Raw genomic sequence first — 20357 nt, forward strand, 5'->3', positions numbered from 1 at the left:
GTTCAACAATAGAGCAGTGACCACTATAAGAAGGAACGAGTACTACCGATAACTTGTGAATCATGTTCACTTAATGATGCTGTTTTCATCAAAATGCCAAAATGCTCACAAAGTGATCTTTCTTTGAAAAAAGAAAAGCCAGGTACAAAGCGGCATGTGCTGTCTTGTGAAAATAGAAGCATCTCTGTTTTGTAGAGATACGTATCTCCATCCCGCTGCAGTATGGCTCCAGGTGACAGTGTGACCGGTGGCCTTGCGTGCCTGTGGGGAACCTCAGGTGTTTCCCTCGGCACGGATCCAGGGGCCTCGGCACGTGTTCAGCATTCAGTGTGACTTTTTAAAAGAGCAAATTAAGTCGAAGGTGAGTTTGAGGTTTACAGCTATGATACATCCTGATCTCAGGCCTCAGCAGTGCTGGCCCTGCTGACCAGAGTTCTGGTGGTGCAGAGTTGGGCCCCATCACACCCCAGGAGGGCAGCAGATGGGTGGCTGCCCACCTCTCTCCTCTCCAGTCTCGGGTTTGTGTTTTTTGTTTGCTTTTGGTGAGCTGCCAAATTCATGCTGAAAATTTCCAACCCAAACCAACAACTTTAATTGTCTGTATTACAATATTTATTTTGTAAACCATTCTTGCTATAAGCCGTGCACACACTGTGGTGTAAATCTGCAAATGACTCAAGAGCAGACTGTTCACACAAAATCAGGTGGGGAAGTTCAGACTGCTACGCCTTGAGGAGGCACCTGCCTTTTCCAGGGAAACCTGGGACACCCTCCTCCCTCCTGCCCTGCGCTCCCTCTCTCCCTGCCCCTCCCTCTGTCCATTCATCTCTCTCTCTCTCTCTCTTTCCCTCTCTCTTTCTCTCTCTGTCTCTCTTTCCCCCCCTCTCTCTCTTTTCCTCTTTCTCTCTCTCTCTCTCTCTTTCTCTCTCTGTCTCTCTTTCTCTCTCTCTCTCTCTCTCTCTCTCTTTCTCTCTCTGTCTCTCTTTCTCTCTCTCTCTCTCGTTTTCATTTCCTGGAAGGTGGATGGAGCCCATCTCTTTTCTCTGTGAATACTTTTTCTCTTTGTAGCTGGAGGTGGTCTTTCTGTTTGGACCGAGGCCTTGTCGCAGATGTCTATGGCGACACAAAGACAGTGCTCTGGACACGGGCTGCGGGGCACCCTTGGGCAGTGCCTGCCTTTGCATGCTCAGTGCCCAACACCTGTGCGGTTCGTCCCTGCAGCTCAGGGCTCAGGGGGCTGTGATGGCGCAGAGTCGTCCTGCACTAAGAATCCGTGGGCCCCTCGACTGGCCAGAGCCGCCTCCCCTCCCTGGCAGCAGGCAGTCTGCCCGAGCTCCCCATGTGGCAGCCTTGCCCAGGGGGCCTGCTCCAGCCCCGGCCAACCTCTGCTGAGCCACTCTTCCTTCCACCTAGCAGCCTGTGGAAACTGCGGAAGCCGGGCATGTGACGCGATCCCCCCACAGGAAGCAGCCGCTAGCCTGGCCACAAAGCTGCTGAGTGCATCGCAGTGCTTCCCGGGCGGCACCCTGACCGCGTCGAGGTCCCTCTGAAGCTGCAGTGCAATCGCAGCCCCAGCTCGGCTGTGGTTGGTGTTCCTGTTCTGGACCACAGGTTCTCTGCGCCTGGGGCCCTGCATTTCAGGGTCGGTCACAGACCTGTTGTGGTGGCCCCTGTGGGCCCACATGGTAACAAATGTGGTGTTCCATCCTGAGCTTCCAGGACATCTCACACCGTGTCAGAATCCAATCACCGTCTGGCAGGAGCAGGGAGGATGGACGTGGGTAGTGCCTTCTGTCCGCGGCCTGGGTCTGCTGATGGTGGTCTGTAACGTGGTGGTCCCAGAGGAAGAGCCCTGGGACCCCACAGGGTTGGAGCCCCAGAGAGGTGAGGGTGGCCCCCAGGGCAGGCTGTGGAGGAGGGTGCAGATGCTGCTGGCTGAGGCCCCTCCTGCGGGCAGGGCTGCTGGGCTCCATGCGTGGCTTTCCAGGCCCCAGAGCCTCACAGGGCAGAGGGTTCCAGGGCACCGAGGCTCTGTCCTCAGGACGTGCTCTCATGCCTTGGGTTTTCGACTTAGTCTGCAGGACCCTCTCTTACCGGGAGGGTTACGTCACCCTTACTGGTGGTGGTGAGGAGCACTCACTGGGTGGCCCGGTGTGGTAACCGACCTGCTCTGCTCCTTTTCAGCCCGTCTCTGCCCGCCCTCGACTGGCAGCTGCCATCCCACTCGGGCCCGTATGAGCTGCGGATCGAGGTACAGCCCAAATCCCACCACAGAGCTCACTATGAGACTGAAGGCAGCCGGGGGGCCGTGAAGGCATCGGCCGGAGGACACCCCATTGTGCAGGTATGGCTCACCATAGGCCTTGGTGCTGCAGTCCAGCAGGCCGTCCAGGGCAACAGCGAATGGGGCTTTCCCCCTGAGTTTGAGTACCGTGGTCTCCCAACCAGTCCCGCTGAACTTTATGTCTAGTAAGTGGTGAGGTCCCCATTTCCTCCCGTGTAGATGCCTTTGACTTGTGATAGCCTTGTCCTGTTATGCCCTTGTAAGTGAAATATGGAAAGTCAGAAATGCACCTACCCCCAGCCTCCTGACCCACGCCCTCCTGGCTGACTGCCCCAGGCTTGTGGCTGCCGCCCGGCACCGCAGCTAGAGGAGAACTCTCACCTCGAGCACAGAGCTGCTGGATGCATATGGCTTTGCTGCTATCAAGCAGGGGAGACCCACGTCGAGCCGCCTGATGGGCTGAGCATTCAGGCCTGCAGATGGTCAGTGATGGCTCTGAAGGTGTGCCCAGCAGACCTGTCTACACACATGGGACACGGGGTGGCGGTTGTATTGACCCTGTTCTCTTCTTGCTGAAGGCCTTGGCCTGCTGCAGTGGCTCTCAGAAGTGCCTGGCCACCTCCTCTCCTGACTTTGGTGGCAACATAGGTGCTGGGCTGCTGACCCTGGCCCCAGGGTGGGCTGTCCTCACCAGCCTGGTGGGCCACATCTGAGGGAGCTGGCGAGGGGACAGGGATGCTGGGGAGAGGTGGCCTTGTGGATGCACACCGTAGCAGGTCCCTGTGGAGCCAGACTCTCCCCGTGTGGCTCTGGTGGCGCTTCCTCGCCTCATTAACATCTTGGCAAAGGAAGCATCCAATTGAGTTAGAGTATCCAGCAGTGATGGCCAGGGAGGCACGTGGTGGCCGAGAGGGACCAGCGTGCTGACCCATGCTTGTCTCTTCTGTGCTGGACATTGATGTGAAATCCTTGTGACCGTGGAGGGGCCCGCATTCCCTCAGCCGTGGGCTCAGAGGCTCAGCCTCAGGGTGCTGCTGCTGCCTGGCCAGAGTTCTGGCCACGGGCCCTCAGGAGCCTTCTCCTCCAGTGCCTCAACATCACAAAGCAAGGCGAATTCCTATGATTTAGGGAATGATGCAAGCCAGAGGGGGTGCTCAGTAGGGCACCCCGCACTTCTGTTTTGTTCCATTTAGGTAAATAAGAAGCCTGGGAGGCGGAGCTCGTGGAGACAATGGCTGTTTGCCAACGCAGCAATCAGCTGCCTGGAATTAGCGGGCGAGGCACAGAGGCAAAGCACTTTAGCCGCGCTCGCAGATGGTGTTAAGGTGGTATTTGTGGCCCGTGTACTTGACGCCAATTAATACCCACTCTGTTAGCTGCTTGACGTGAGAAAGCGCAGGAGACATCGGTGCACAGCGGCCAGCTGGCATTTTAAGCTTCCGCCTTCCCAGGTGGAAGCAGGTCAGATAATGCTCGTGTTCAGTTGTGCTAAATAACGACAGGCATTTACCTCCCTGTCTCGCTATGTTTTCCCTGAATGAAAGTGCATTATTGCTGAATGGAAAAGGTATTAAAAAGGGGAGGAAATGAGTCTATTAGAGGAGGAGCCATGGAAACAAGCAATGGAAAACAACGTCCGAGCACCCCGTTCGTTCTAGACCATATCAGTGCCGGGCGATGGCTGCAGAGCGAGGGGCGTCAGTGTGCGCTCCATCATGAAAGGCAGAGTGTCCGGCCAGAGCTTGCTGTTGGCCATGGTTGATGGAGCGGTGGTCCTGAGGCTGCCTTTGGAGGGTGGAGTGGGTGGTGAGTGTGGAGAGCCTAATGGACCCCCTCTGCTGAGGGCTCCAGAGATGCCTGGCTCCCACCGCACGCTGCGCTACCACCAGCACCCAGGGAACGGCTCCCGTGGACGCCCCCTAGCCCCATCTACCCACACAGACAATATTGAGAAACTGAGACATTTTGGAGGAATTGAGAAACTTGAAACAGTCATTTAAAGTTCCTTTAAAATGTGTTTTCGCAATTATTTAAAATTAATTGTACATGTTGTGGAGAGCAGCAAATCAGGGCAGGCTGGTGGTGTTTCAGCCCCTTGGTCCCCCAGTCCCCTGCATCCCGAAGAAGAGGAAAGGCCAGGTCTGTTGGCGTTTCTCATGGTGAGAAATGAGTGATCAGGGGAGCTTTCTGCATGCCGTGCAGTGAACCCACACCTGTGTCGGCATGGGCGAGCAGCAGGAGGGGGTGGGGGCTTTGTTTTCTTTCTTGGTTGGTGGACCACAAATTGGGTAAAAATAGAATTTGCACATAATTATAAAACACACTAAAATAGAAAACCGTCGCCATGAATGCTCAGTAACCACAAAGTTTTCTTCTGCACTGTCGAGTTATTTTGGCATATCCTTCAGCACCAGCGGCTCGACGCCCAGGCCCTCCTCTGGCTTTCAGAGCTGGTGTGCCGCACTGTGTCCACAGATCACAGGTTGGGGCCCAGCAGTGCCCTGACCCATCTCGTGGTTACCTTTGCTGTCTTGGCCCTTCATATCTACCATGCATGTTGGCACCTTTGCACATCAAACATTCTGCTCCCTTCCATGTATCCACCAGTCTTTTTCTGTGTTTTAAAAAGTCTGTGCCTAAAATCAAAGCCAGTGATATGCAGAATGCAAACCCCCAGCAGAGCCCAAGAGGGAGGTAGGAGAAGAGAGGGAGTGAGGACATGGCTGCCCCCAGGATCCTCTCCCTACTGCAGGGGCCCAGGATTCTTAGCCCCACCCAGGCAGAACCAGAGGCAGCAGTGCTTCAGATCAGGGCTGGGCGCTGCGTCTGGCCTCGCCCCGAGGTTCCTACAGGGCTTACCTGGGTCGTGCTGAGCCCTGGTGGGGCGAGTGCAGAGGATAACCTCCCTTAGTCTAGGGACATTCCTACAGGACAGTGAGTGCTCACAGGGTCATGCCCTTCCCCAGGGACTGCGTCCCTTCTTCCTCCCATGGACATGTCCTTGGAGCAATCCAGCAGCCATTGGCTGTGGGAGGTGAGGCCCTGGGTCTGCCTGGCACCAGGGAAGGTCAGGAATTGCTGCCTGGTGGGTCCGCAGGGTTCGTCAGGCAGGTCAGAGGCCAGCTCAACAGCCCCTGGTGGACGTGGTCCTTGCAGACTCAGCAATTTGTGGCTGCCGTTCCCATCCCCAGATGACTGAGGCCCTCTTGAGCCATGTGAGGCTGGGCTCCAGAGCTGCCTCCAGAGCACACGTGGGTCCTGCTCCTGTGATGGTGTAGAAGCCCAAGATGAGAGCCATGAGTGGGCTCATCTGGACCTTCAGATGCGCCTTTGCCTCTGCAGAGAAGTTGCCTGGGGCAGCCCATCCAAAAGAACTGTCCAGACTCTGGACAGACCTGAGGTCCCTCCTGTGTTGGGTTAGCCCTCTGGCTATCAGTCTCCTGTCTGTCCCTGGCTGCAGTGGGAGGAGCTGAGGAACGCAGGTCTCCTGAGGTTGCATCCTGGGAGCATGTCCTGGAGGCCTGTGGCGGCCTCGGGAGCCTCGGCAGAGCTCTGTCCTGTAGGCAGGTAGAGCTCTGCCTGGAGGGAGTCCGACTGACCTGGAGCCACGGAATCCAGCTCCTTTTACCAGTCACCAGAATAGCTTGCTGATAGCATCTGACCTGCACGGGAGGCTACTGTGCCTGAATAATTAACCACCGAAGTGCAGAGCACACAGGGCCTGTTGAGGCCTGAGCCGATCGTAGTTTGAGACTCCTCAGTTACCGGTGACCCTCAGCCCCTGCCTGGCCCATGGAGGGTTTGAATCAGCCACAGAGCCAGGCAGTGGCTCCTGCCTGTGATCCCAGTACCTCTAGAGGCTGAGGCAGGAGAATCACAAGCCTGGGCAACTTAGCAAGACCCTGCCTCAAAATAAAAAATAAAAAGGCTGGGTGCAGCTCAGTGGTAGAAGCCCCTGGGATCAGTCCCCAGCTCCAAAAAACAAACCAACAAAACCAGCAGCAGGCAGGGCTGGGACAGGGCTGGGGCAGGGACCTTGGGCTTGACTCCACTGGTGGGGTGAGACGTGCACTCAGGGTACAGGCCGCAAGAGGGGGTGCTGAGGGTCGGGGAGCACTGGGCAGCGCAGCGAGGGGCAGGGACCTGCTGGTGCCTGGGCGTAAGGTACGGGTGGGCCAGCCAGGCCCCAGTGGTCCTGGGAACTTTCCTGGTGCTTCCTGGTTTCAAGGCCCGCTTTGCCCCCATAGATCCATGGAAGACACCTTGCTGCATACAAGAAATCTGACAGCAGACAGTCAGGGACAGGACCGCCAGAGGCCCCGTCCTCGGGTTGTTGACTTTGGCGTCTGAGTCAGGGTCGCTGTCTAGTCACTGCGTTGCAGGCAGCGTCTTTCCCAGGCCCCAGAGGTTTAGAATGCTGGCATTGCGGGCAGCAGGCTCCCAAGTGTGTCTGACACCAGCAGGGTTGGCGGCGCCTCGTTGGTCGCCGCCACAGCCAGCTCTTACCCGAGCCTGGCTCCGTGCTCCCAGGTGGACCCCTCACTCACCGGACAGGACTGTTTGACAGGAGACCCAGGGTTTCACAAAAGCGCCGTGAGTGAGGCTGCAGTCACTGAATGAGTACCGTCTGACCTAGACCACACGTGCCCAGGGGAGTGCGTGCTGGAGAGCCAGTGGCCTTGGTCTGTTCTAGTCCAGTGCTGGGGACCTGCCAGCAGAGGTGCCCGGGGGGAGAGGAAGCTGCTGCTCTGCCCTGCTGCTGGCAACTGTGCTGATGCACAGGGCGTGGGTGGGTTTTTGTGGGCAGGCTCAGCACCTGGGTGGCCTCTCCTCTTTCAGGAGGTTCCCAGTGAGCATGATGTCCTCCCGTCCCCTATAGGCACAGAGTCAAGGGTTCTCAGAGGTGCCCATGTGGCTCAGTCCCAGCGTTGGATTGCTTCCATTAATACGGACAGAGTCACAAAAGTGCTGTGAGGAAAGCCCTGCTAACCCAAAATGCCGGGTTGGCCTGTGACCATGGTCCCCTGTCATGCTCTTCCTCAGAGCAAAGCCACGTCCGACAGACAGGAGGTGCCAGGTGCCAGCAATAGCACGGTGGCAGCTCTCACCATGGCAGTGTGCGTGAGGAGTTGGCCCGTGCCCTCACCATGGGCCGCAGTAGCATCTTCGAAAGCAGGTCGTTCCTTGCTGAGCTCCGGGGCCTGTGGAGACGAGCCTTAGGGCCTTGTGCCAGCACCTCCCCTGGAGCAGAGTCCATGCAGAACTGGACACAGAGCCCTGTCCAGAGCATGGGGTCCCAGCCGGTGTCCCCAGCCATGCCTGCTACTTGGGAGCACTGAGAGTCTAGAGTGATCCCTCGCCAATGACTTTCCTTGATCACGCAACACTGACGTTCTGCAAGTGGTTTTCCTGAAGGTTCTCTGAGGGCAGAACCCTCTCCAGATGGTCTCTGCCGGGAGGTGTGCACAGGCCCACTGGGGCTTGCAGGGCCCACCCCTCAACCCTGCCTGTTGCTGTTGGACAGGCAGCTTTTCTGGGTCCGGATGAGCATCAGTAGCTAAGTGATGTCCCCAGCCAGCCCTCCCTGGGGCCATAGGCAGGCCACTCCTTCCATGTGGACCTACAGCCTCCCGGGCCACCCTGCCCCATGGCAGCCTCGGCTGCATCTGCCCGTGGGTGGCCGTTAGGCATGAAGACATGCACCCCGTGGGCACTGTCTTCTGCGTAGCCTGGAGGACATTCTTCCGAACCTGTTGTGTGGCTGCTTCCTGCCTGGCCCTGCCCAGGCCACTTGTGGGTGGCTGGGGGTCACCAGCACCCTCTGGCCTGTGCCAGGCCTGGATGAGCATCCTCATCATCTGCACCCACCCTCTCAGGACGGAACCCTGGACTCCCGTGTGTGACCGGAGCCCTTCCTCTGCATCAGTGCACATGGAACGGGACCTGCTGAGGTGGACAGTTGCCTCACTGGCTGTGCCAATGGACTTCCTGACCATAGGTCAGGGTCCCCATGATGTGACAGAGCCGTGGTGGCATAGCAATGCCGACCCGGGGAGTCCTTTCTGAGCCCCAAGTGCCTGCTGTCCCTCCACTCCTTGTTTCTGGCCCCTCCTCGCCATCTTTGGGGACTCTGATGACTCAACACCCAGGGCTTCCCCTGTCCACCCTATGGGCACTTGAGATGTGCTACCAGCCCCTTCCTTCTGTGCAGCTTGCAAGTAAACCCACCAGACTGTGCCCTGTTAGGACCACAGAGGCGTCCAGTCCCAAGGAAAGAGGAGGAGAGACTTGGTGCAGGCAGCACAGGCCAGCTCTGCGGAGAGAGGGTCGCTCTCATGGAGCAATGTGGTGTCAGGGGCTGGCCTCACTTAGTCCCTGGGTGTCCCGCACAGTGGTGGTGTGTGCCCCGTGCAGCTCCACGTGGGGCCAGGTACTCTGGAGCAGCTCCGTCCTGCGTGTGAGGAATTATCCAGGGGTGTCACTGGAGCCTGGGGACCCTCCTGGGGCAGAGGGATGGGTGGCTGTTTCCCACACTGCTGGGCCTATCCTGCCAGCTCCTGGCATTCCCTTCTGTGCCCCACAGAGGAGAGTCGTGGAGTCCTGCATGGGTCCAGGGTGCAGAGGTCCCTTGAGGGGCCTGTTGCCCACGGAGGGCAGGTGCTCCTGCTATGTGGCCTGGGCCCCCGGCTCCTGGTATGGGGAGGTTTCCAGAAATGTGCTGTGCCTTGGATGTTGGTGCGCTCTGGCTCTGGGTCCTCCCAGACACCTCCCGATGGGTCCGAGAGCCACGAGACTCTTGGTGTTCTAAGTCTGGATACTTCTTTCCTGTGCAGAAAGGCAGGTTCTCTGTGTGTATTTAATCAGAGGCTAAGGTGGTGCTCAAAGCAGGACCTTCCTCCGTTAAGGCTCCTGCAGCCCTCCCTTCCGATTTCCCCTCATGCTTCTACGTCGCTGGGTCCTGGGCACTGCTGGCAGAGGAATCTGTGTTCACAGGGCCTGGCTGCCTGCTGGCTCCTAGATGAAGCTGTGGTTGCCTTTGGTGCTGTGGCCTACGGTGTAGGGGGAGGAGTCTGCCCACATGCAGTCCGGTTGCAGGGACCTGCCTTGCTGGCCAGGGGGAGGTGTCCAGGCCAACTGGTGTGGGTGGGGCCAGCCACTCTTCCCACCCTGCCTGGGGCCCCAGGACCCTTGGGCCTGCACACCTTGCCAGCCTTGCTTCAGGTTCAGCTGTGTTGATGTAAGTGGTTGAAAGATGAGCCACCAAGGAGACTACCCTGTCTGAGCTTTGCCCAGGGGTGCGGCCCTTCCTGGGCTCCTCGGTCCTCCTCCGCCTCCGTCCACAGGAGTCAGGCCTATGCTTGGTCCTCTCTTGCACAGGTATGGATGGGTTCATAAGACATGCAACGCACAGGGCATCTCGACTCGGGGAGATCCCCGAGTGCTGGGCGAGGGGCGCTCGCTCCTCCCGGCGCCCTGAGTGATATTTCCACGGGTTGGGGTTGAGGGGCTGGGAAAGTGACGATCTCTGGAGAAACCCAAGGTGCAGAGCCAGCAAGTGAGAGACCTCCTTGGCTCGCAGCCCTTCCTTGTAGAGGAGGGCGTGATGGCTGATTCCCGGCGCGTCCTGGCTGCAGCTCAGGCCCCATCTCCAGGAGCAGTGCTCTGCCCTGACCCGTACCTCCACACCGTCTGATTGTCATTCATGAGCTTTGTTCCGTGGGTTCTGCCTGTGCTTGCAGCTCCAAGCCCTGTCAGGGAATCAGCATCTGGTGGAGGTCTGAGGTGTCAACAGGACAAGAGTGCGTGGGTGTCAGGGCCCTGACCTCCTTGTGCTCTTGAGTTCCCTGCCCCCAGCCTCACAGCGCACAGGCTGGCGCTGAGACGGACTCTGCCAGGACCCGACAGGAGGCACGACATGCTAAGCAGCTGTGTGGGCTGCAGAGCCAGAGGGGAGCTGCAGGCTGCCTGGAGGGCCGGGGGTCGCACTCCGAGCCTCTCGGCTGCAGGCTACAGGAGTAGCCGGGCACGAGCCTCCTGTCTGGAAGCTGGGCCACGTGGCTGCTTTGGAAGCACCGGATGACTTTTAGGTCAGAAGCCACACCAGACCCTGGAGGCCTGCGGGCAGGGGCGTGGCGGTGGAGGCTGGCCCAGAAAGGCGATCCCAGCCTCACAGCCCTTCCCAAGTGGTTTCTGTCGATGACGGGTGGCTTTCCCGTCTGCACCAGGCGCGTCAAGGGCTCCATCCACTGTGGGATGAAACGAAATGCAGTGCAGAGTTCCATGTGTGGTGGTAGCACTGAGCCGCCCACCGGAGCTTTCTGAATAAAGTGAAGGTCAACAGTAGAGGCCCCGGAAGGCTTCAGCCCTGCGGGTGGGAGGCCCGGACTGGAGGAAGGAAGTCTCCGGGAGACATTGCTTACAGCCAGGTGGGGGCACAGGTGGCATCACCACCCACACCTCGGTGGTCGACTTTCAACGGTTTTTTTCCTTATTCCATCTTCTACTTCTCAGAAAGGCAGAGAAACGTCCTACAGAAGGACCAGGAGCATCGAGCAGCCTGCTCTCTGAAGGCACTGGGAGGTCTCCTGTGCTCCCGGGCTGAGCACCTGTGGAGTGCTGGCAGTCTCCCCGGCGCCCATCTGAGCCCCCGCCATGAGCCCTGGGTGGGTGTACAGCCACAGACCTCCCGTCTGTGCACGTGAACTGGCTTACACCTTGGTAAAGTGACTCTGCACACAGTAAGCACTCTCAGAGTCAAAGCTCTACCTTACGGAGTGAATCAGCGTTGCTGGTGGCTCACTGCACGTGTGTACCTACACGCACAAAAACAAACACACACACTGACCCGCACAAGCACACTCAGTCACACACCTTGCACACGTGTACGTACGTGCACACCCCCATGTAAGTTCAGTCGCCCAGCACAGGTGCACACGGGCAGCACACTCACACATGGAGCACTGAGGCCAGTTCCTCAGGTGCTGTCCCTGGGCTGGCCACCTTGTTCCACTGGCGGCAGGGCCCACACGGTGGGCTGTGGAGCCTGAGTGCAGGTGGGCCTGCCCGGCACTGCCCCAGGCGGGAAGCCCAGAGTGCAGCCACCCCCGGAAGAGGACAAGCAGAGGGCCACGGAGGGATTGGGTGGCCGCCACTGCAGAAACCTGTCCTGTCCGCGTCACGCGTCATGAGGATTGGGGGCTGACACATAATCTGGGGCAGTGCAGGTACAGCACAGAGGAGCTCTTACTCTTAAAGTAATCCATTTGAGAAATTTGGGTTAAAAATAGTGAAACAAGCCCCTGGGTTTGGTTAAAAAAAGGGGGGGGGGCCAGTTTGTGAGCTGGATTTTGGATTTTCCCTCCCTGCATGCCTTTTGGGGTATTGTGAAGTGCAGATAGTCTTACTTCTGGGTCTTAAATACACGATTTTTCCTTTAAACCAGCGGGCACAGCCACAGTGTCTTGGAGGAAGGCTGTCCTGGAGCATGTCCGAGAAGTGTCCATCAGTGAGCGCCTGGGGAGGCTGCGCCACCCCTCACTGCGGGTGGCACCAGCCTTGGTAGAATAGATTTGTCCCGTCTGCCTGTCATCTTGCTGTGTAAGTGCTGAGGTTTGCACAGGAGCTAAAAGCAGACACCCAGCTCAGGACGCTCAGGGCTTTCACACCTGGGGACGGTGTGGCTTGTTCTGTTTAGTTTAGGTGAAGCAGAAGGCCGCTGTTGTGACAGGCAGCTCTGCAAACGTGATTCTGACAGATGCCGCTGTGCGCCAGAGGCAGAAGACCATGCAGCGGGGCGTGTGGAGAGGCCCGTCTCCCCTAGAACGAGCCTCACGTTTTGAATAATAGATGCTTACCTCCCAGGTTAAACCTCGAATGTTCCCATTTTCACTGAAACGGCATGTTTTCTAAAGCATGAACTCATACCCCAAACCCACTGCCTTCCAGGCACCAGCAGAGAAAGCTGCCACGGCATGGGCCCTGGGGAATCTTGAATTGTCGTTTTCAAGTCATCCGTCCCCAACCGGGCCAGGCTGGAGCCGCAGGCTGCCCTGAGCCTGGCCCACCGTGAGGGTTTTGGTCTAAGATTCGTTTATTTATTCTTGTGTTGAATTTCTCAAAATGGAATGCTAAGTGGCACAATTTGCCTCTGAATCCCTGCTTTTCTTTTTCCTTCCCCATCCGTAAAGCAGCCGAGTCCAACAGACTGCGGCTTCTCAGCAAGTTGTTAAATGGGAAACAGCTGGCATGGCTGCCTGAGCGTCCTACAGCCTGCGGGGAGGGGCCTGCCCCTGGCCCCCACTGATGCTGTTGTAGAGACTGGCTTTCGGGCAGGAGAAAGACTGGGGTCAAGGGGGGCCTTCTGTCCCGCAGACCAGGCCCCCTGCTCTGCGTGCCAGCCATGTGCTCAGCAGGTCTGGTGCTCAGTGGGCAGAGCAGCTAGGGAGAAAGGCCCTGTGCCCCGGCTCCACTGCCACTCACACAGCTCCCACGGGGCCAGGGCCTGGCGGTCAGTGCCCTCCACACCCTGATGCATGTTCAGTGAGTCTCGCACCTGGCCCAGAGCACTGTGGGTAGTAGGTCCAGCACCTGTGTCAGGAGGAACACACGGCCTTTTGTAGAGAAAGTGTCAGTCAGAAGTGATGGGCCCGTGAAGCTGTGACCACATCGTGAAGACCAGACTGGCACCGGCACCTTTCTTCTGCCAGGTCCTCTTACAGGGCACTTGCAGTGTCTGTGAGCATGCAGGAGTGCCACCCAGGGACAGTGGACCCGAGGTCCCCATGGAGCTGTGTGCTGGCGTCTGGGCTGCAGGCCACCCCGCCACATGGTCAGCGCTTGTCTGTGCAGCACAGCTTCTGGTGCCGAGCGGAGGATTCCACAGGGCATGTCACCAGGAAGGTGGGCTCTGGCTGGAAGGGCAGGCGGTGTCCCAGCCAGCCCCACCGCAGAGGGCTGCTGACTGCTCTGTCTGCCTTGCCCTGTCATGGGGCACACACACGAGGGCTTCTGTCTGGGGTCCCAGATCTCCCTGTCTGTCTCCAGGGTGAACTGGGCATGGCCACTGATGGCAAATCTTGCTCCTAAATGCTGGGCAGTGGGTAGCAGCTGAGGACTCTTTCCTGAGTTCTTGAGTCTACAAATGTCTGTGACTCCCAGACCATCACCAAGACGGTGAACTCAGGACGGTGATGGAGTCTCGCCCTCAGGTTTCCAGTCAGTTTCTGCTACACAGTGGATGTGGGGTCAGTGGAATCAGGAGGGTCTCGCAGCCACTTTGTAATCTTAAATGTGATGTCCCCAAGGGCTCATGCTGGTCTCAGTTGGGTTGGAAAGGAAGATGGTCTTGGGCTGAGACCTCCCAGGGTGCTCACTGGTGTTGAGGAACTAGAAGCTGGGTTTTGGGGAAACAGAAACTTCTGTAGACAAACCCTTGGTGCAATAGTCAAACACAGGGTCAGCCCTGAGCCTGCCACTAGCTGACATTTGCCTCTGCCTCAGATTGGTGATGGCCTTCCTCAGATGCAACCCCAGGGATGGAGGACCAAGCTCTCCTGAGCCTTTGGGAAGCATGCTTTGTGGGAGCCCCCGCAGCCTGCTCTGGGGCAGCCTTCTCTGCCTGTGGAGCCGGCCGACTGCTGTGTCTGCACCCTGCCAGTCTTTGGGTGCACAGAGCGCTTTCTTCCTGCGGTTGGTGGCCGAGGGATGGAACTGAAGGAGGAGATGTGGGCTGCACCTGTGTGAAGTGTGCTCCCAGCCCAGGCTCCACTTATCTGTGGCAGTGTCAGGGTTGGCCCCGTGCCGCATGCTGGCAGTTCAGAGAAGTTTCGGTGCCTCAGCCTCTTGGGAGGAGCCACCTGGCATGCGTCCAGCCAGAGCTGGGGCCCTGATGTTTGCGTGAAGGGCATGTGAGGGGCTGGCGCCTTGTCAAGGGCTGGCCTCTGCTGCCCACAAGGAAACCCAGCAGCAGCTAATGGCAGGACCTGATTCCTGCCTCCACTTTCTAAAGCTCACTGTGCTTCCCAAGTTGGCATGAAGCCTCCACCAGCCCGGGCGGGTGGAGTTCCATGAGTCAAGCAGCAGTGGGGCGGGCCTGGTGGCCCTGTGCCCCCTCTGTGTTGGCCACTCCCTCTCCTCTCTGAGCCTCCCGCGTTCGTCTTGTGCTGGGCTTGCTTCCTCCCACAAGCCCGCTCATTCACCCTGCCCAGGTCTGGGCTGCTTTGGGCTGGCGCAGGCTTCTGGTGGCCCCCAGCCCACCTGTTCGCTTCATCCTTCATCCCGTGTGCCCCGTCCAGCCTCCCGGCCACTCTGCCAGCCTGCCCTCAGGCCTTGGGCTGGCCACAGCCCTCTTGGCCCCAAGGCAGGCTCGGGCTGGTCCTGGCAGGATGGCCAGTGGTGACTGTTCCTGGGCTCAGGTCTGCAGAGCCGAGGTGGCACAGAAACCAGTCTTCACCAAGAGAAAGGGGGACCCTCTCGAGGGAGGGAGTGGGTCTTCCCCTGCCCTCCGGTTGTGCTGGGGTCTCAGGGAGGTTTCCGGGGAGTCGTGCCCAGGCGCCCCTCTGGCTGGCAGCACAGGAACTGCGGGGCTGCCTCCACGGGAGGATGCTGTGGGCTCACGGAATCGGGGTTTTCAAGGATTCCCTGCTCTTGCCTCCATTTCCTGCTCCCCAATTGGCTTGTTACCCTTAGAGCAGCCTCAGAAGCTCTCCTGTGACAGTCTTGATGTCCTGGCTCTCTGGGCGATGGGGGCTGTGACGGTCCAGTGGCGTGGGAGGGTCGAGCCTCTTGGCGGGTGTGATGCAACCTCACAGCTTTCCTAGGGTTGAGAGGGGGACTTGGGGAGGCGTCACCACACCAGCCTGCCTTCCAGCTCTGCACGCTTGCCTTCAGAGCAGGCTCCATGCTTTTCAGGTACCCTTCCTGTCCTTGCCCAGGTCACCCACTGGTGACTGAGTAGCCCCTGAACAGTGACCGTGAGGAGGCTGGGCCCAGCAGGGAGCAGGGAGCCCATAGCCTGTTCCAGACCCAGGGGCCCCACTCCCATGCGAACCGTCTTCCCCCTGGCCTCCCTCGGGGCGTGGCCAGCGTGGCTTAGGGTATTCAACTCCAGGACTCTGGGTGGCAAGGCTGCAGGCTGCTGGGGGACAAGGCAGAGGGGCCATGCCACAGGCCACCTGCCCCACCACTGCACAATACCCATGGTTGGGGCTGGGACCATGGCCTGCGTTCTCTGAGGATACCGACCTTCCTGAGGACAGCCACACTGGATCCCCTGCAGAGAGCAACCCCTCAGCTGCTGGCTGAAGCTCTTGGCCATTCCTGCAGCTGCAGCTCAGTGTTTCTGCCCCCCTAAAAAGCATGAATGGGGTTCCCATGACTGTGACTCGCCCAGGGGAGCACCGCCTCACTCTGCTGCTGGCATTGCATGTGGCTAGGGACTTGAGGCTAATGCCAGGAGCAAGAAGAGTTCACGGGGTGAGCTCACCTGCAGGGCCTCCTGCTGCACCCCTAATACATGGCCCCATGTGCGAGTTCAGAAGGAGGCTCCGAGTGGGGCTGCCTGGTGGAACTTGGCCTGGCCACCTGCCCCTGGCACTTGCCTTAAGGGTGAGATGCCCTATTCCTGGTGTAATCACCTCTGCACACAGAGTTGGCTGGTGGTTGAGTGGTGGTGTTGGAAGCAGAGCAAATGGTTCCACGATGGCGACTCATTGCTGAAGGAGACACATGGGGCCCGGGGAGACCAGGTTGAGCCTGTGACAAGGGTCCAGCAGCCCCACGTCTGCCTCCCAAGCTCTGGTCACTAACCCCCAAGGTGACTGGTCAGCACAGGGGCCCAGGTGTGGGCTCCTGTGCAGTGTAGCACGGGCTGGTGGCCACACTGCAGGCACACCTGGCGCCCTGGGCCTGCTCTGGGCCACTTCTCCTTCCAGGCACGTGGGTCCTGGGCCTAGTACTCTTGAGGCCGTACGGCACCAGCGACCCCGCTGAGTGCAGGGATGATGGGAATGTCCGTGGGCGTTCTGCCACGCAGGGTCTGCCCCTGGCTGCTGATGGCCTGCTGACCCGACCTCAGCAGGCCTAGGTTCAGGCGGTGGGGCTGCAGCTCCTCTAAGGGAGGTGAGGCGCAGGGTGCTGGTTGTAAGAGGGATACCTGGCCTGGCCTGGTTCCACGCGCTGCTTGTTGCCAGCATGGGCTCTGCATGTGCCCAGCTCTGGTAGCTGAACGCAGAACAGGCCCTGTCCCTGGGGAGCTGGGGTGCCTGTTCCACGCCCTCGTGGGCTCCTTGCTTTCCCAGGACCAGGGACCACGTAGGAAGGAGGTGGGGAGAGGTGTGGACTCCACAGGCCAGCAGCTTTACCTGGGCAGAGGAGGCTGCAGGAGTGTCGTGGTCAGCACAGGCCTGAGGGGTGTACGTGTGTGCAGGTGTGTGAACACGTGTGTGCATGCATGTTGTGAGTGTGGAAGTGGGAACGGGCATGCTGGCAGGCTGACTTGTGTGTCCCAGGACAGGGACGCTTTGTGAGCACCACTGGAAAGCACCAGTAGTGGGGCCACAGGACAGAGGGGGCTGCTGGGTGCGGAGGACCCAGCGCCTCCTCCTGCCTCAGCGCCTGCCTGCCTTTGGCTTGTCCCCGGCTGCTCTGCGCTTGGTCTCAGTGGGAGTTCTGTTCTCTTGCCAGCTGCACGGATACGTGGAGAGCGAGCCGCTCACGCTGCAGTTGTTCATCGGGACGGCCGACGACCGCCTGCTGCGGCCCCACGCCTTCTACCAGGTCCACCGGATCACAGGGAAAACAGTGTCCACCACCAGCCACGAGGCCGTTCTGTCCAACACCAAGGTCCTGGAGGTCCCGCTGTTGCCGGAAAACAACATGAGAGCCATGTAAGCGGCCGCGGGCCCCACAGCCCTGGGCCTGGTGCCTGCGCAGGGGCCCAACAAGCTTCACAAATAGTTGACAACGGATTTGCTTCTTTGTGGGGTTTCGGCCTCTGTGTATGTTGCTCTCTAGAATAAGTCTCAATTACACAGCTGCGAAAACCTCCCCCAGTCTCCATTTAGCTCCTAAACACGACTCCTATTTACTTCTGAATACAGCAGTGCAAATTAAAGGAAGCCTGAGACGCAGACCCTGGGCCCATCTCAGCGCCGTGAGTGGCAGCTTTGCTGTGTGACCATCCCCAGGTGCAGCCAGACCTGCTGTGTGCAGCAGGAGGGGGTGTGCCATGGAGACGTGGGCTCGTGGACTCCTGCAAGAGGGCCGAGTGTACTCTGTGAGCAGTGAGGGTCAGCGCTGAGGCCATCAGCCCTGAACGCAGCCCCAGTGGACACAGCAGGGCTCCCCAGGGACTGGCCTCATCCTGGGGCCCAGGGACATAGAGATGCTCAGGGCAGCATCTCTGGCAGGTGGCAGGGAGCTGACACACGAGGGGCTGGCCGTGCAGGCCCTCAGTGGCATGTGCAAAGGCCACGGTGCAGGAGTCTGCCGGGCACCCTTGGGCAGTCAGGAGGCTGGCACGGCATGGCCGAGTGGCAGAGTAGAGAGTAGAGAATGAGGTCCTGCTGCTGACACAGGGCTTTGGAGGGCTTCACCGTGGCATTCACGTCTCGTGAACCCTCCACGTCGAGACCAGGAGCGGCCTTCCCACCGCCGTGGCTCTGTGTGTGTCCGAGGGCTCACCGCGCTTTGCCCTGAACCCATCTCCCAGGGATTGCCAGGGCCAGGCGGTGTGGAGAGGTTTGTCCTGCCACGGGGGTGGGACTTGCTCCTTCCTCCCGATGCCCAGTGGCACACTTGCAGCTGCTGGTGCAGATGTGGGGTCCCCTGGCCACCAGAGGGTGCGCTGGTCCCTCGGCCGCCACCCAAGTTTGAGTCTTAGCTGGTGGAGGAAGAAGCACTGGCTTCCATTGCGTGGAGAATCTGCATGTGGAGCACAGTATGGGGTCTCGATGTGAACCAATCACCACGTTGGAGCCTCCAGTGAAAGGTCTTCAGAGAAAGCGAGGGTGCTTGAGAAAGGGCAGTAGTGGCCAGGCCTCGGGAGCTGGGACGCATGGAGGAGGCGGCAGGTCCGTGGCAGGTCTGGGGCTCTGCTGCCGCTGGGACAGAGGCCCGAGGCGTCCAGAAGGTCCTGGCTGCATCCACACGGCTGCCTCAGGCCCACTGTAGCTGTGTCGCCAGGATCCCGTCCTGCTTTGGGCAAGGGCCTTCGATTGCTCCCTCTCCTGGGGAGGTGGGCAGAGCCCAAGAGCTCGCCAGGCTGGTGGGGCTGGCTGGGCACAGGAGGCTGGGCAGCTCAGGTTCAGGCGTCAGTGACCAAAGCAGAGGCGTGGCATTTTGTTTGGGCAGCATTGATTGTGCTGGGATTCTGAAGCTCAGAAACTCTGACATCGAGCTGCGGAAAGGAGAGACCGACATAGGCAGGAAGAACACCCGGGTGCGGTTGGTCTTCCGAGTCCACATCCCACAGCCCAGCGGCAGGACACTGTCCCTCCAGGTCGCCTCAAACCCCATCGAATGCTGTAAGTAGACCTCAGGGCGCCTCCTCCAGGGCAGGTCAGAGGCAGCCTGGCCTCCAGCGCTGTCCTCTGGCCTGTCTTCCCTCGCCTGTGTGGACTTGGAGCTGAGCCCGTCGCGTGTCTAGTTTAGCATGCGTTCCTGGGGACACCTGCTCCCTGCCACTGAGGCCAGCTGTCTGTGGACCATGAGTGGTCCTGCTGAGCTGCACGCCCCTGGGCAGCTGGGCTAGTGCAGAGCCCACCCCGGACCCTGGCTTTCCTGACTCGCCCTGCAGGGCAGAGTGGAGTGGAAAGTCAGCCTGCATGCTGCATGTTGGCAGAGGCCGCATCAGAGTCCACTCTGACTTCATGTTCCAGAAACTTAAGAAAGGGTTTTGGCACTGCCCAAACCTAAATGCACGTGAGAGTGTGTGTGGGTGTGTGAGTGTATGTGTGTGTGTGAGAGTGTGTGGGTGTGTGGGGGGGTGTGTGAGAGAGGGTGTGTGTGTGTGAGAGAGAGTGTGCGTGAGTGTGTGAGTGTTGTGTGGGTGTGCATGTGTGTTTGCAGTGCTGGGGATGCAACCCAGGGCCTCGGCAGGTCAGCCAGCGCTCGCCGGGCCCCGAGCTTGGATGATGTAAACCTGAGTGACACCATCCTCCCTGCTGCCATGGCTTCTGTCCCTCCCATCTGTGTGTGGCCTGTGTGCTTCCTGACCTCAGGCGCAGTGGCGGCCAGCCGAGGCGGCTGGGGAGGGCCAGTGGCAGGCTCCAGCCTTCCTCTGCAGCTGCAGCACCGGTCAGCTCTGCACAGAACCTCTGCACCAGTGTGCCCTCCTGTCCTCTCTGCTTCCCAGGGCCCCATGCCATCCTCAGCAGGATCTGGGCTCATGGGGGCCCTCAGGCTTTGCCCACCCTTGGTCCCCATGCCGTCCGCTGCTTTCTCCACCTCTGTGCCCCTGTCACCTAAAGGGCAGCCTCCCCACCAGGAGAGCATCTCCCCTCCATGTGGCTAACTCAGAAACTCGCCAGCTCCTCTGCCTGAGGCCTCGCTGCACCAGTGTGGTCCACTCACTGCTGCCCACTCCTGTGTCCCGCCCCCAGCCCGCTCCGCTCGGGCCCCAGCCCTTGCTCTGAATGGCCCAAGCCCTGGTCTCAAGGCGAAGGCTCCTGGCTGCTGCTTTTTCTCCTAAGCCACTGTAGGTCCCCCGCCTCAGGCCACAAGGCCTCACGGTGTTGGTTCCAGGGCCAGCACTGGGGTCAGGGTGAACTTGCTTCCAGCTTCTGAGGACAGTGTTCTGTTTTTACCACAAATGTAGTGTTTCGCGAGTCTGCAGTGATTCTGGCAGGCGTACTTAGAGCAGTCTACCCTTCATCCTGTGGTTTGAGCCGTCACAGACCCTGGGTGTCAGCACAAAAAGACGGGACAGCCGCGCACCTCAGAGTCGGCTCAGCCGTTCACTCAGGAACCGAGCTTCATGGGAGCGGGGAGGCAGGGATGGAATGGCGCCCATGGACCCACTTCCCTGGTGGAAGCTGAGCCCCTGAACACAGAAGAGGCCTGGGTTTATAGAGGT

General features: G+C 59.5%; 1 protein-coding gene across 4 annotated transcripts in view; it reads left to right on the forward strand.

The window, feature by feature from the left end:
• NFATC1 (nuclear factor of activated T cells 1) overlaps positions 1–20357 on the forward strand; it is a 101495-nt gene that overhangs the window by 25954 nt on the left and 55184 nt on the right. For all 4 annotated transcript variants that reach the window (XM_079109175.1, XM_079109177.1, XM_079109178.1 and 1 more), the window contains exons 3-5: positions 2185–2344; positions 16967–17169; positions 18635–18807. In XM_079109175.1, the coding sequence (XP_078965301.1) occupies positions 2185–2344; positions 16967–17169; positions 18635–18807 (536 nt within the window). The remainder of the gene's footprint in view (positions 1–2184; positions 2345–16966; positions 17170–18634; positions 18808–20357) is intronic.

Source organism: Sciurus vulgaris (assembly GCF_902686455.1).
Source record: "Sciurus vulgaris genome assembly, chromosome: 13".
Lineage (NCBI taxonomy): Eukaryota > Metazoa > Chordata > Mammalia > Rodentia > Sciuridae > Sciurus > Sciurus vulgaris.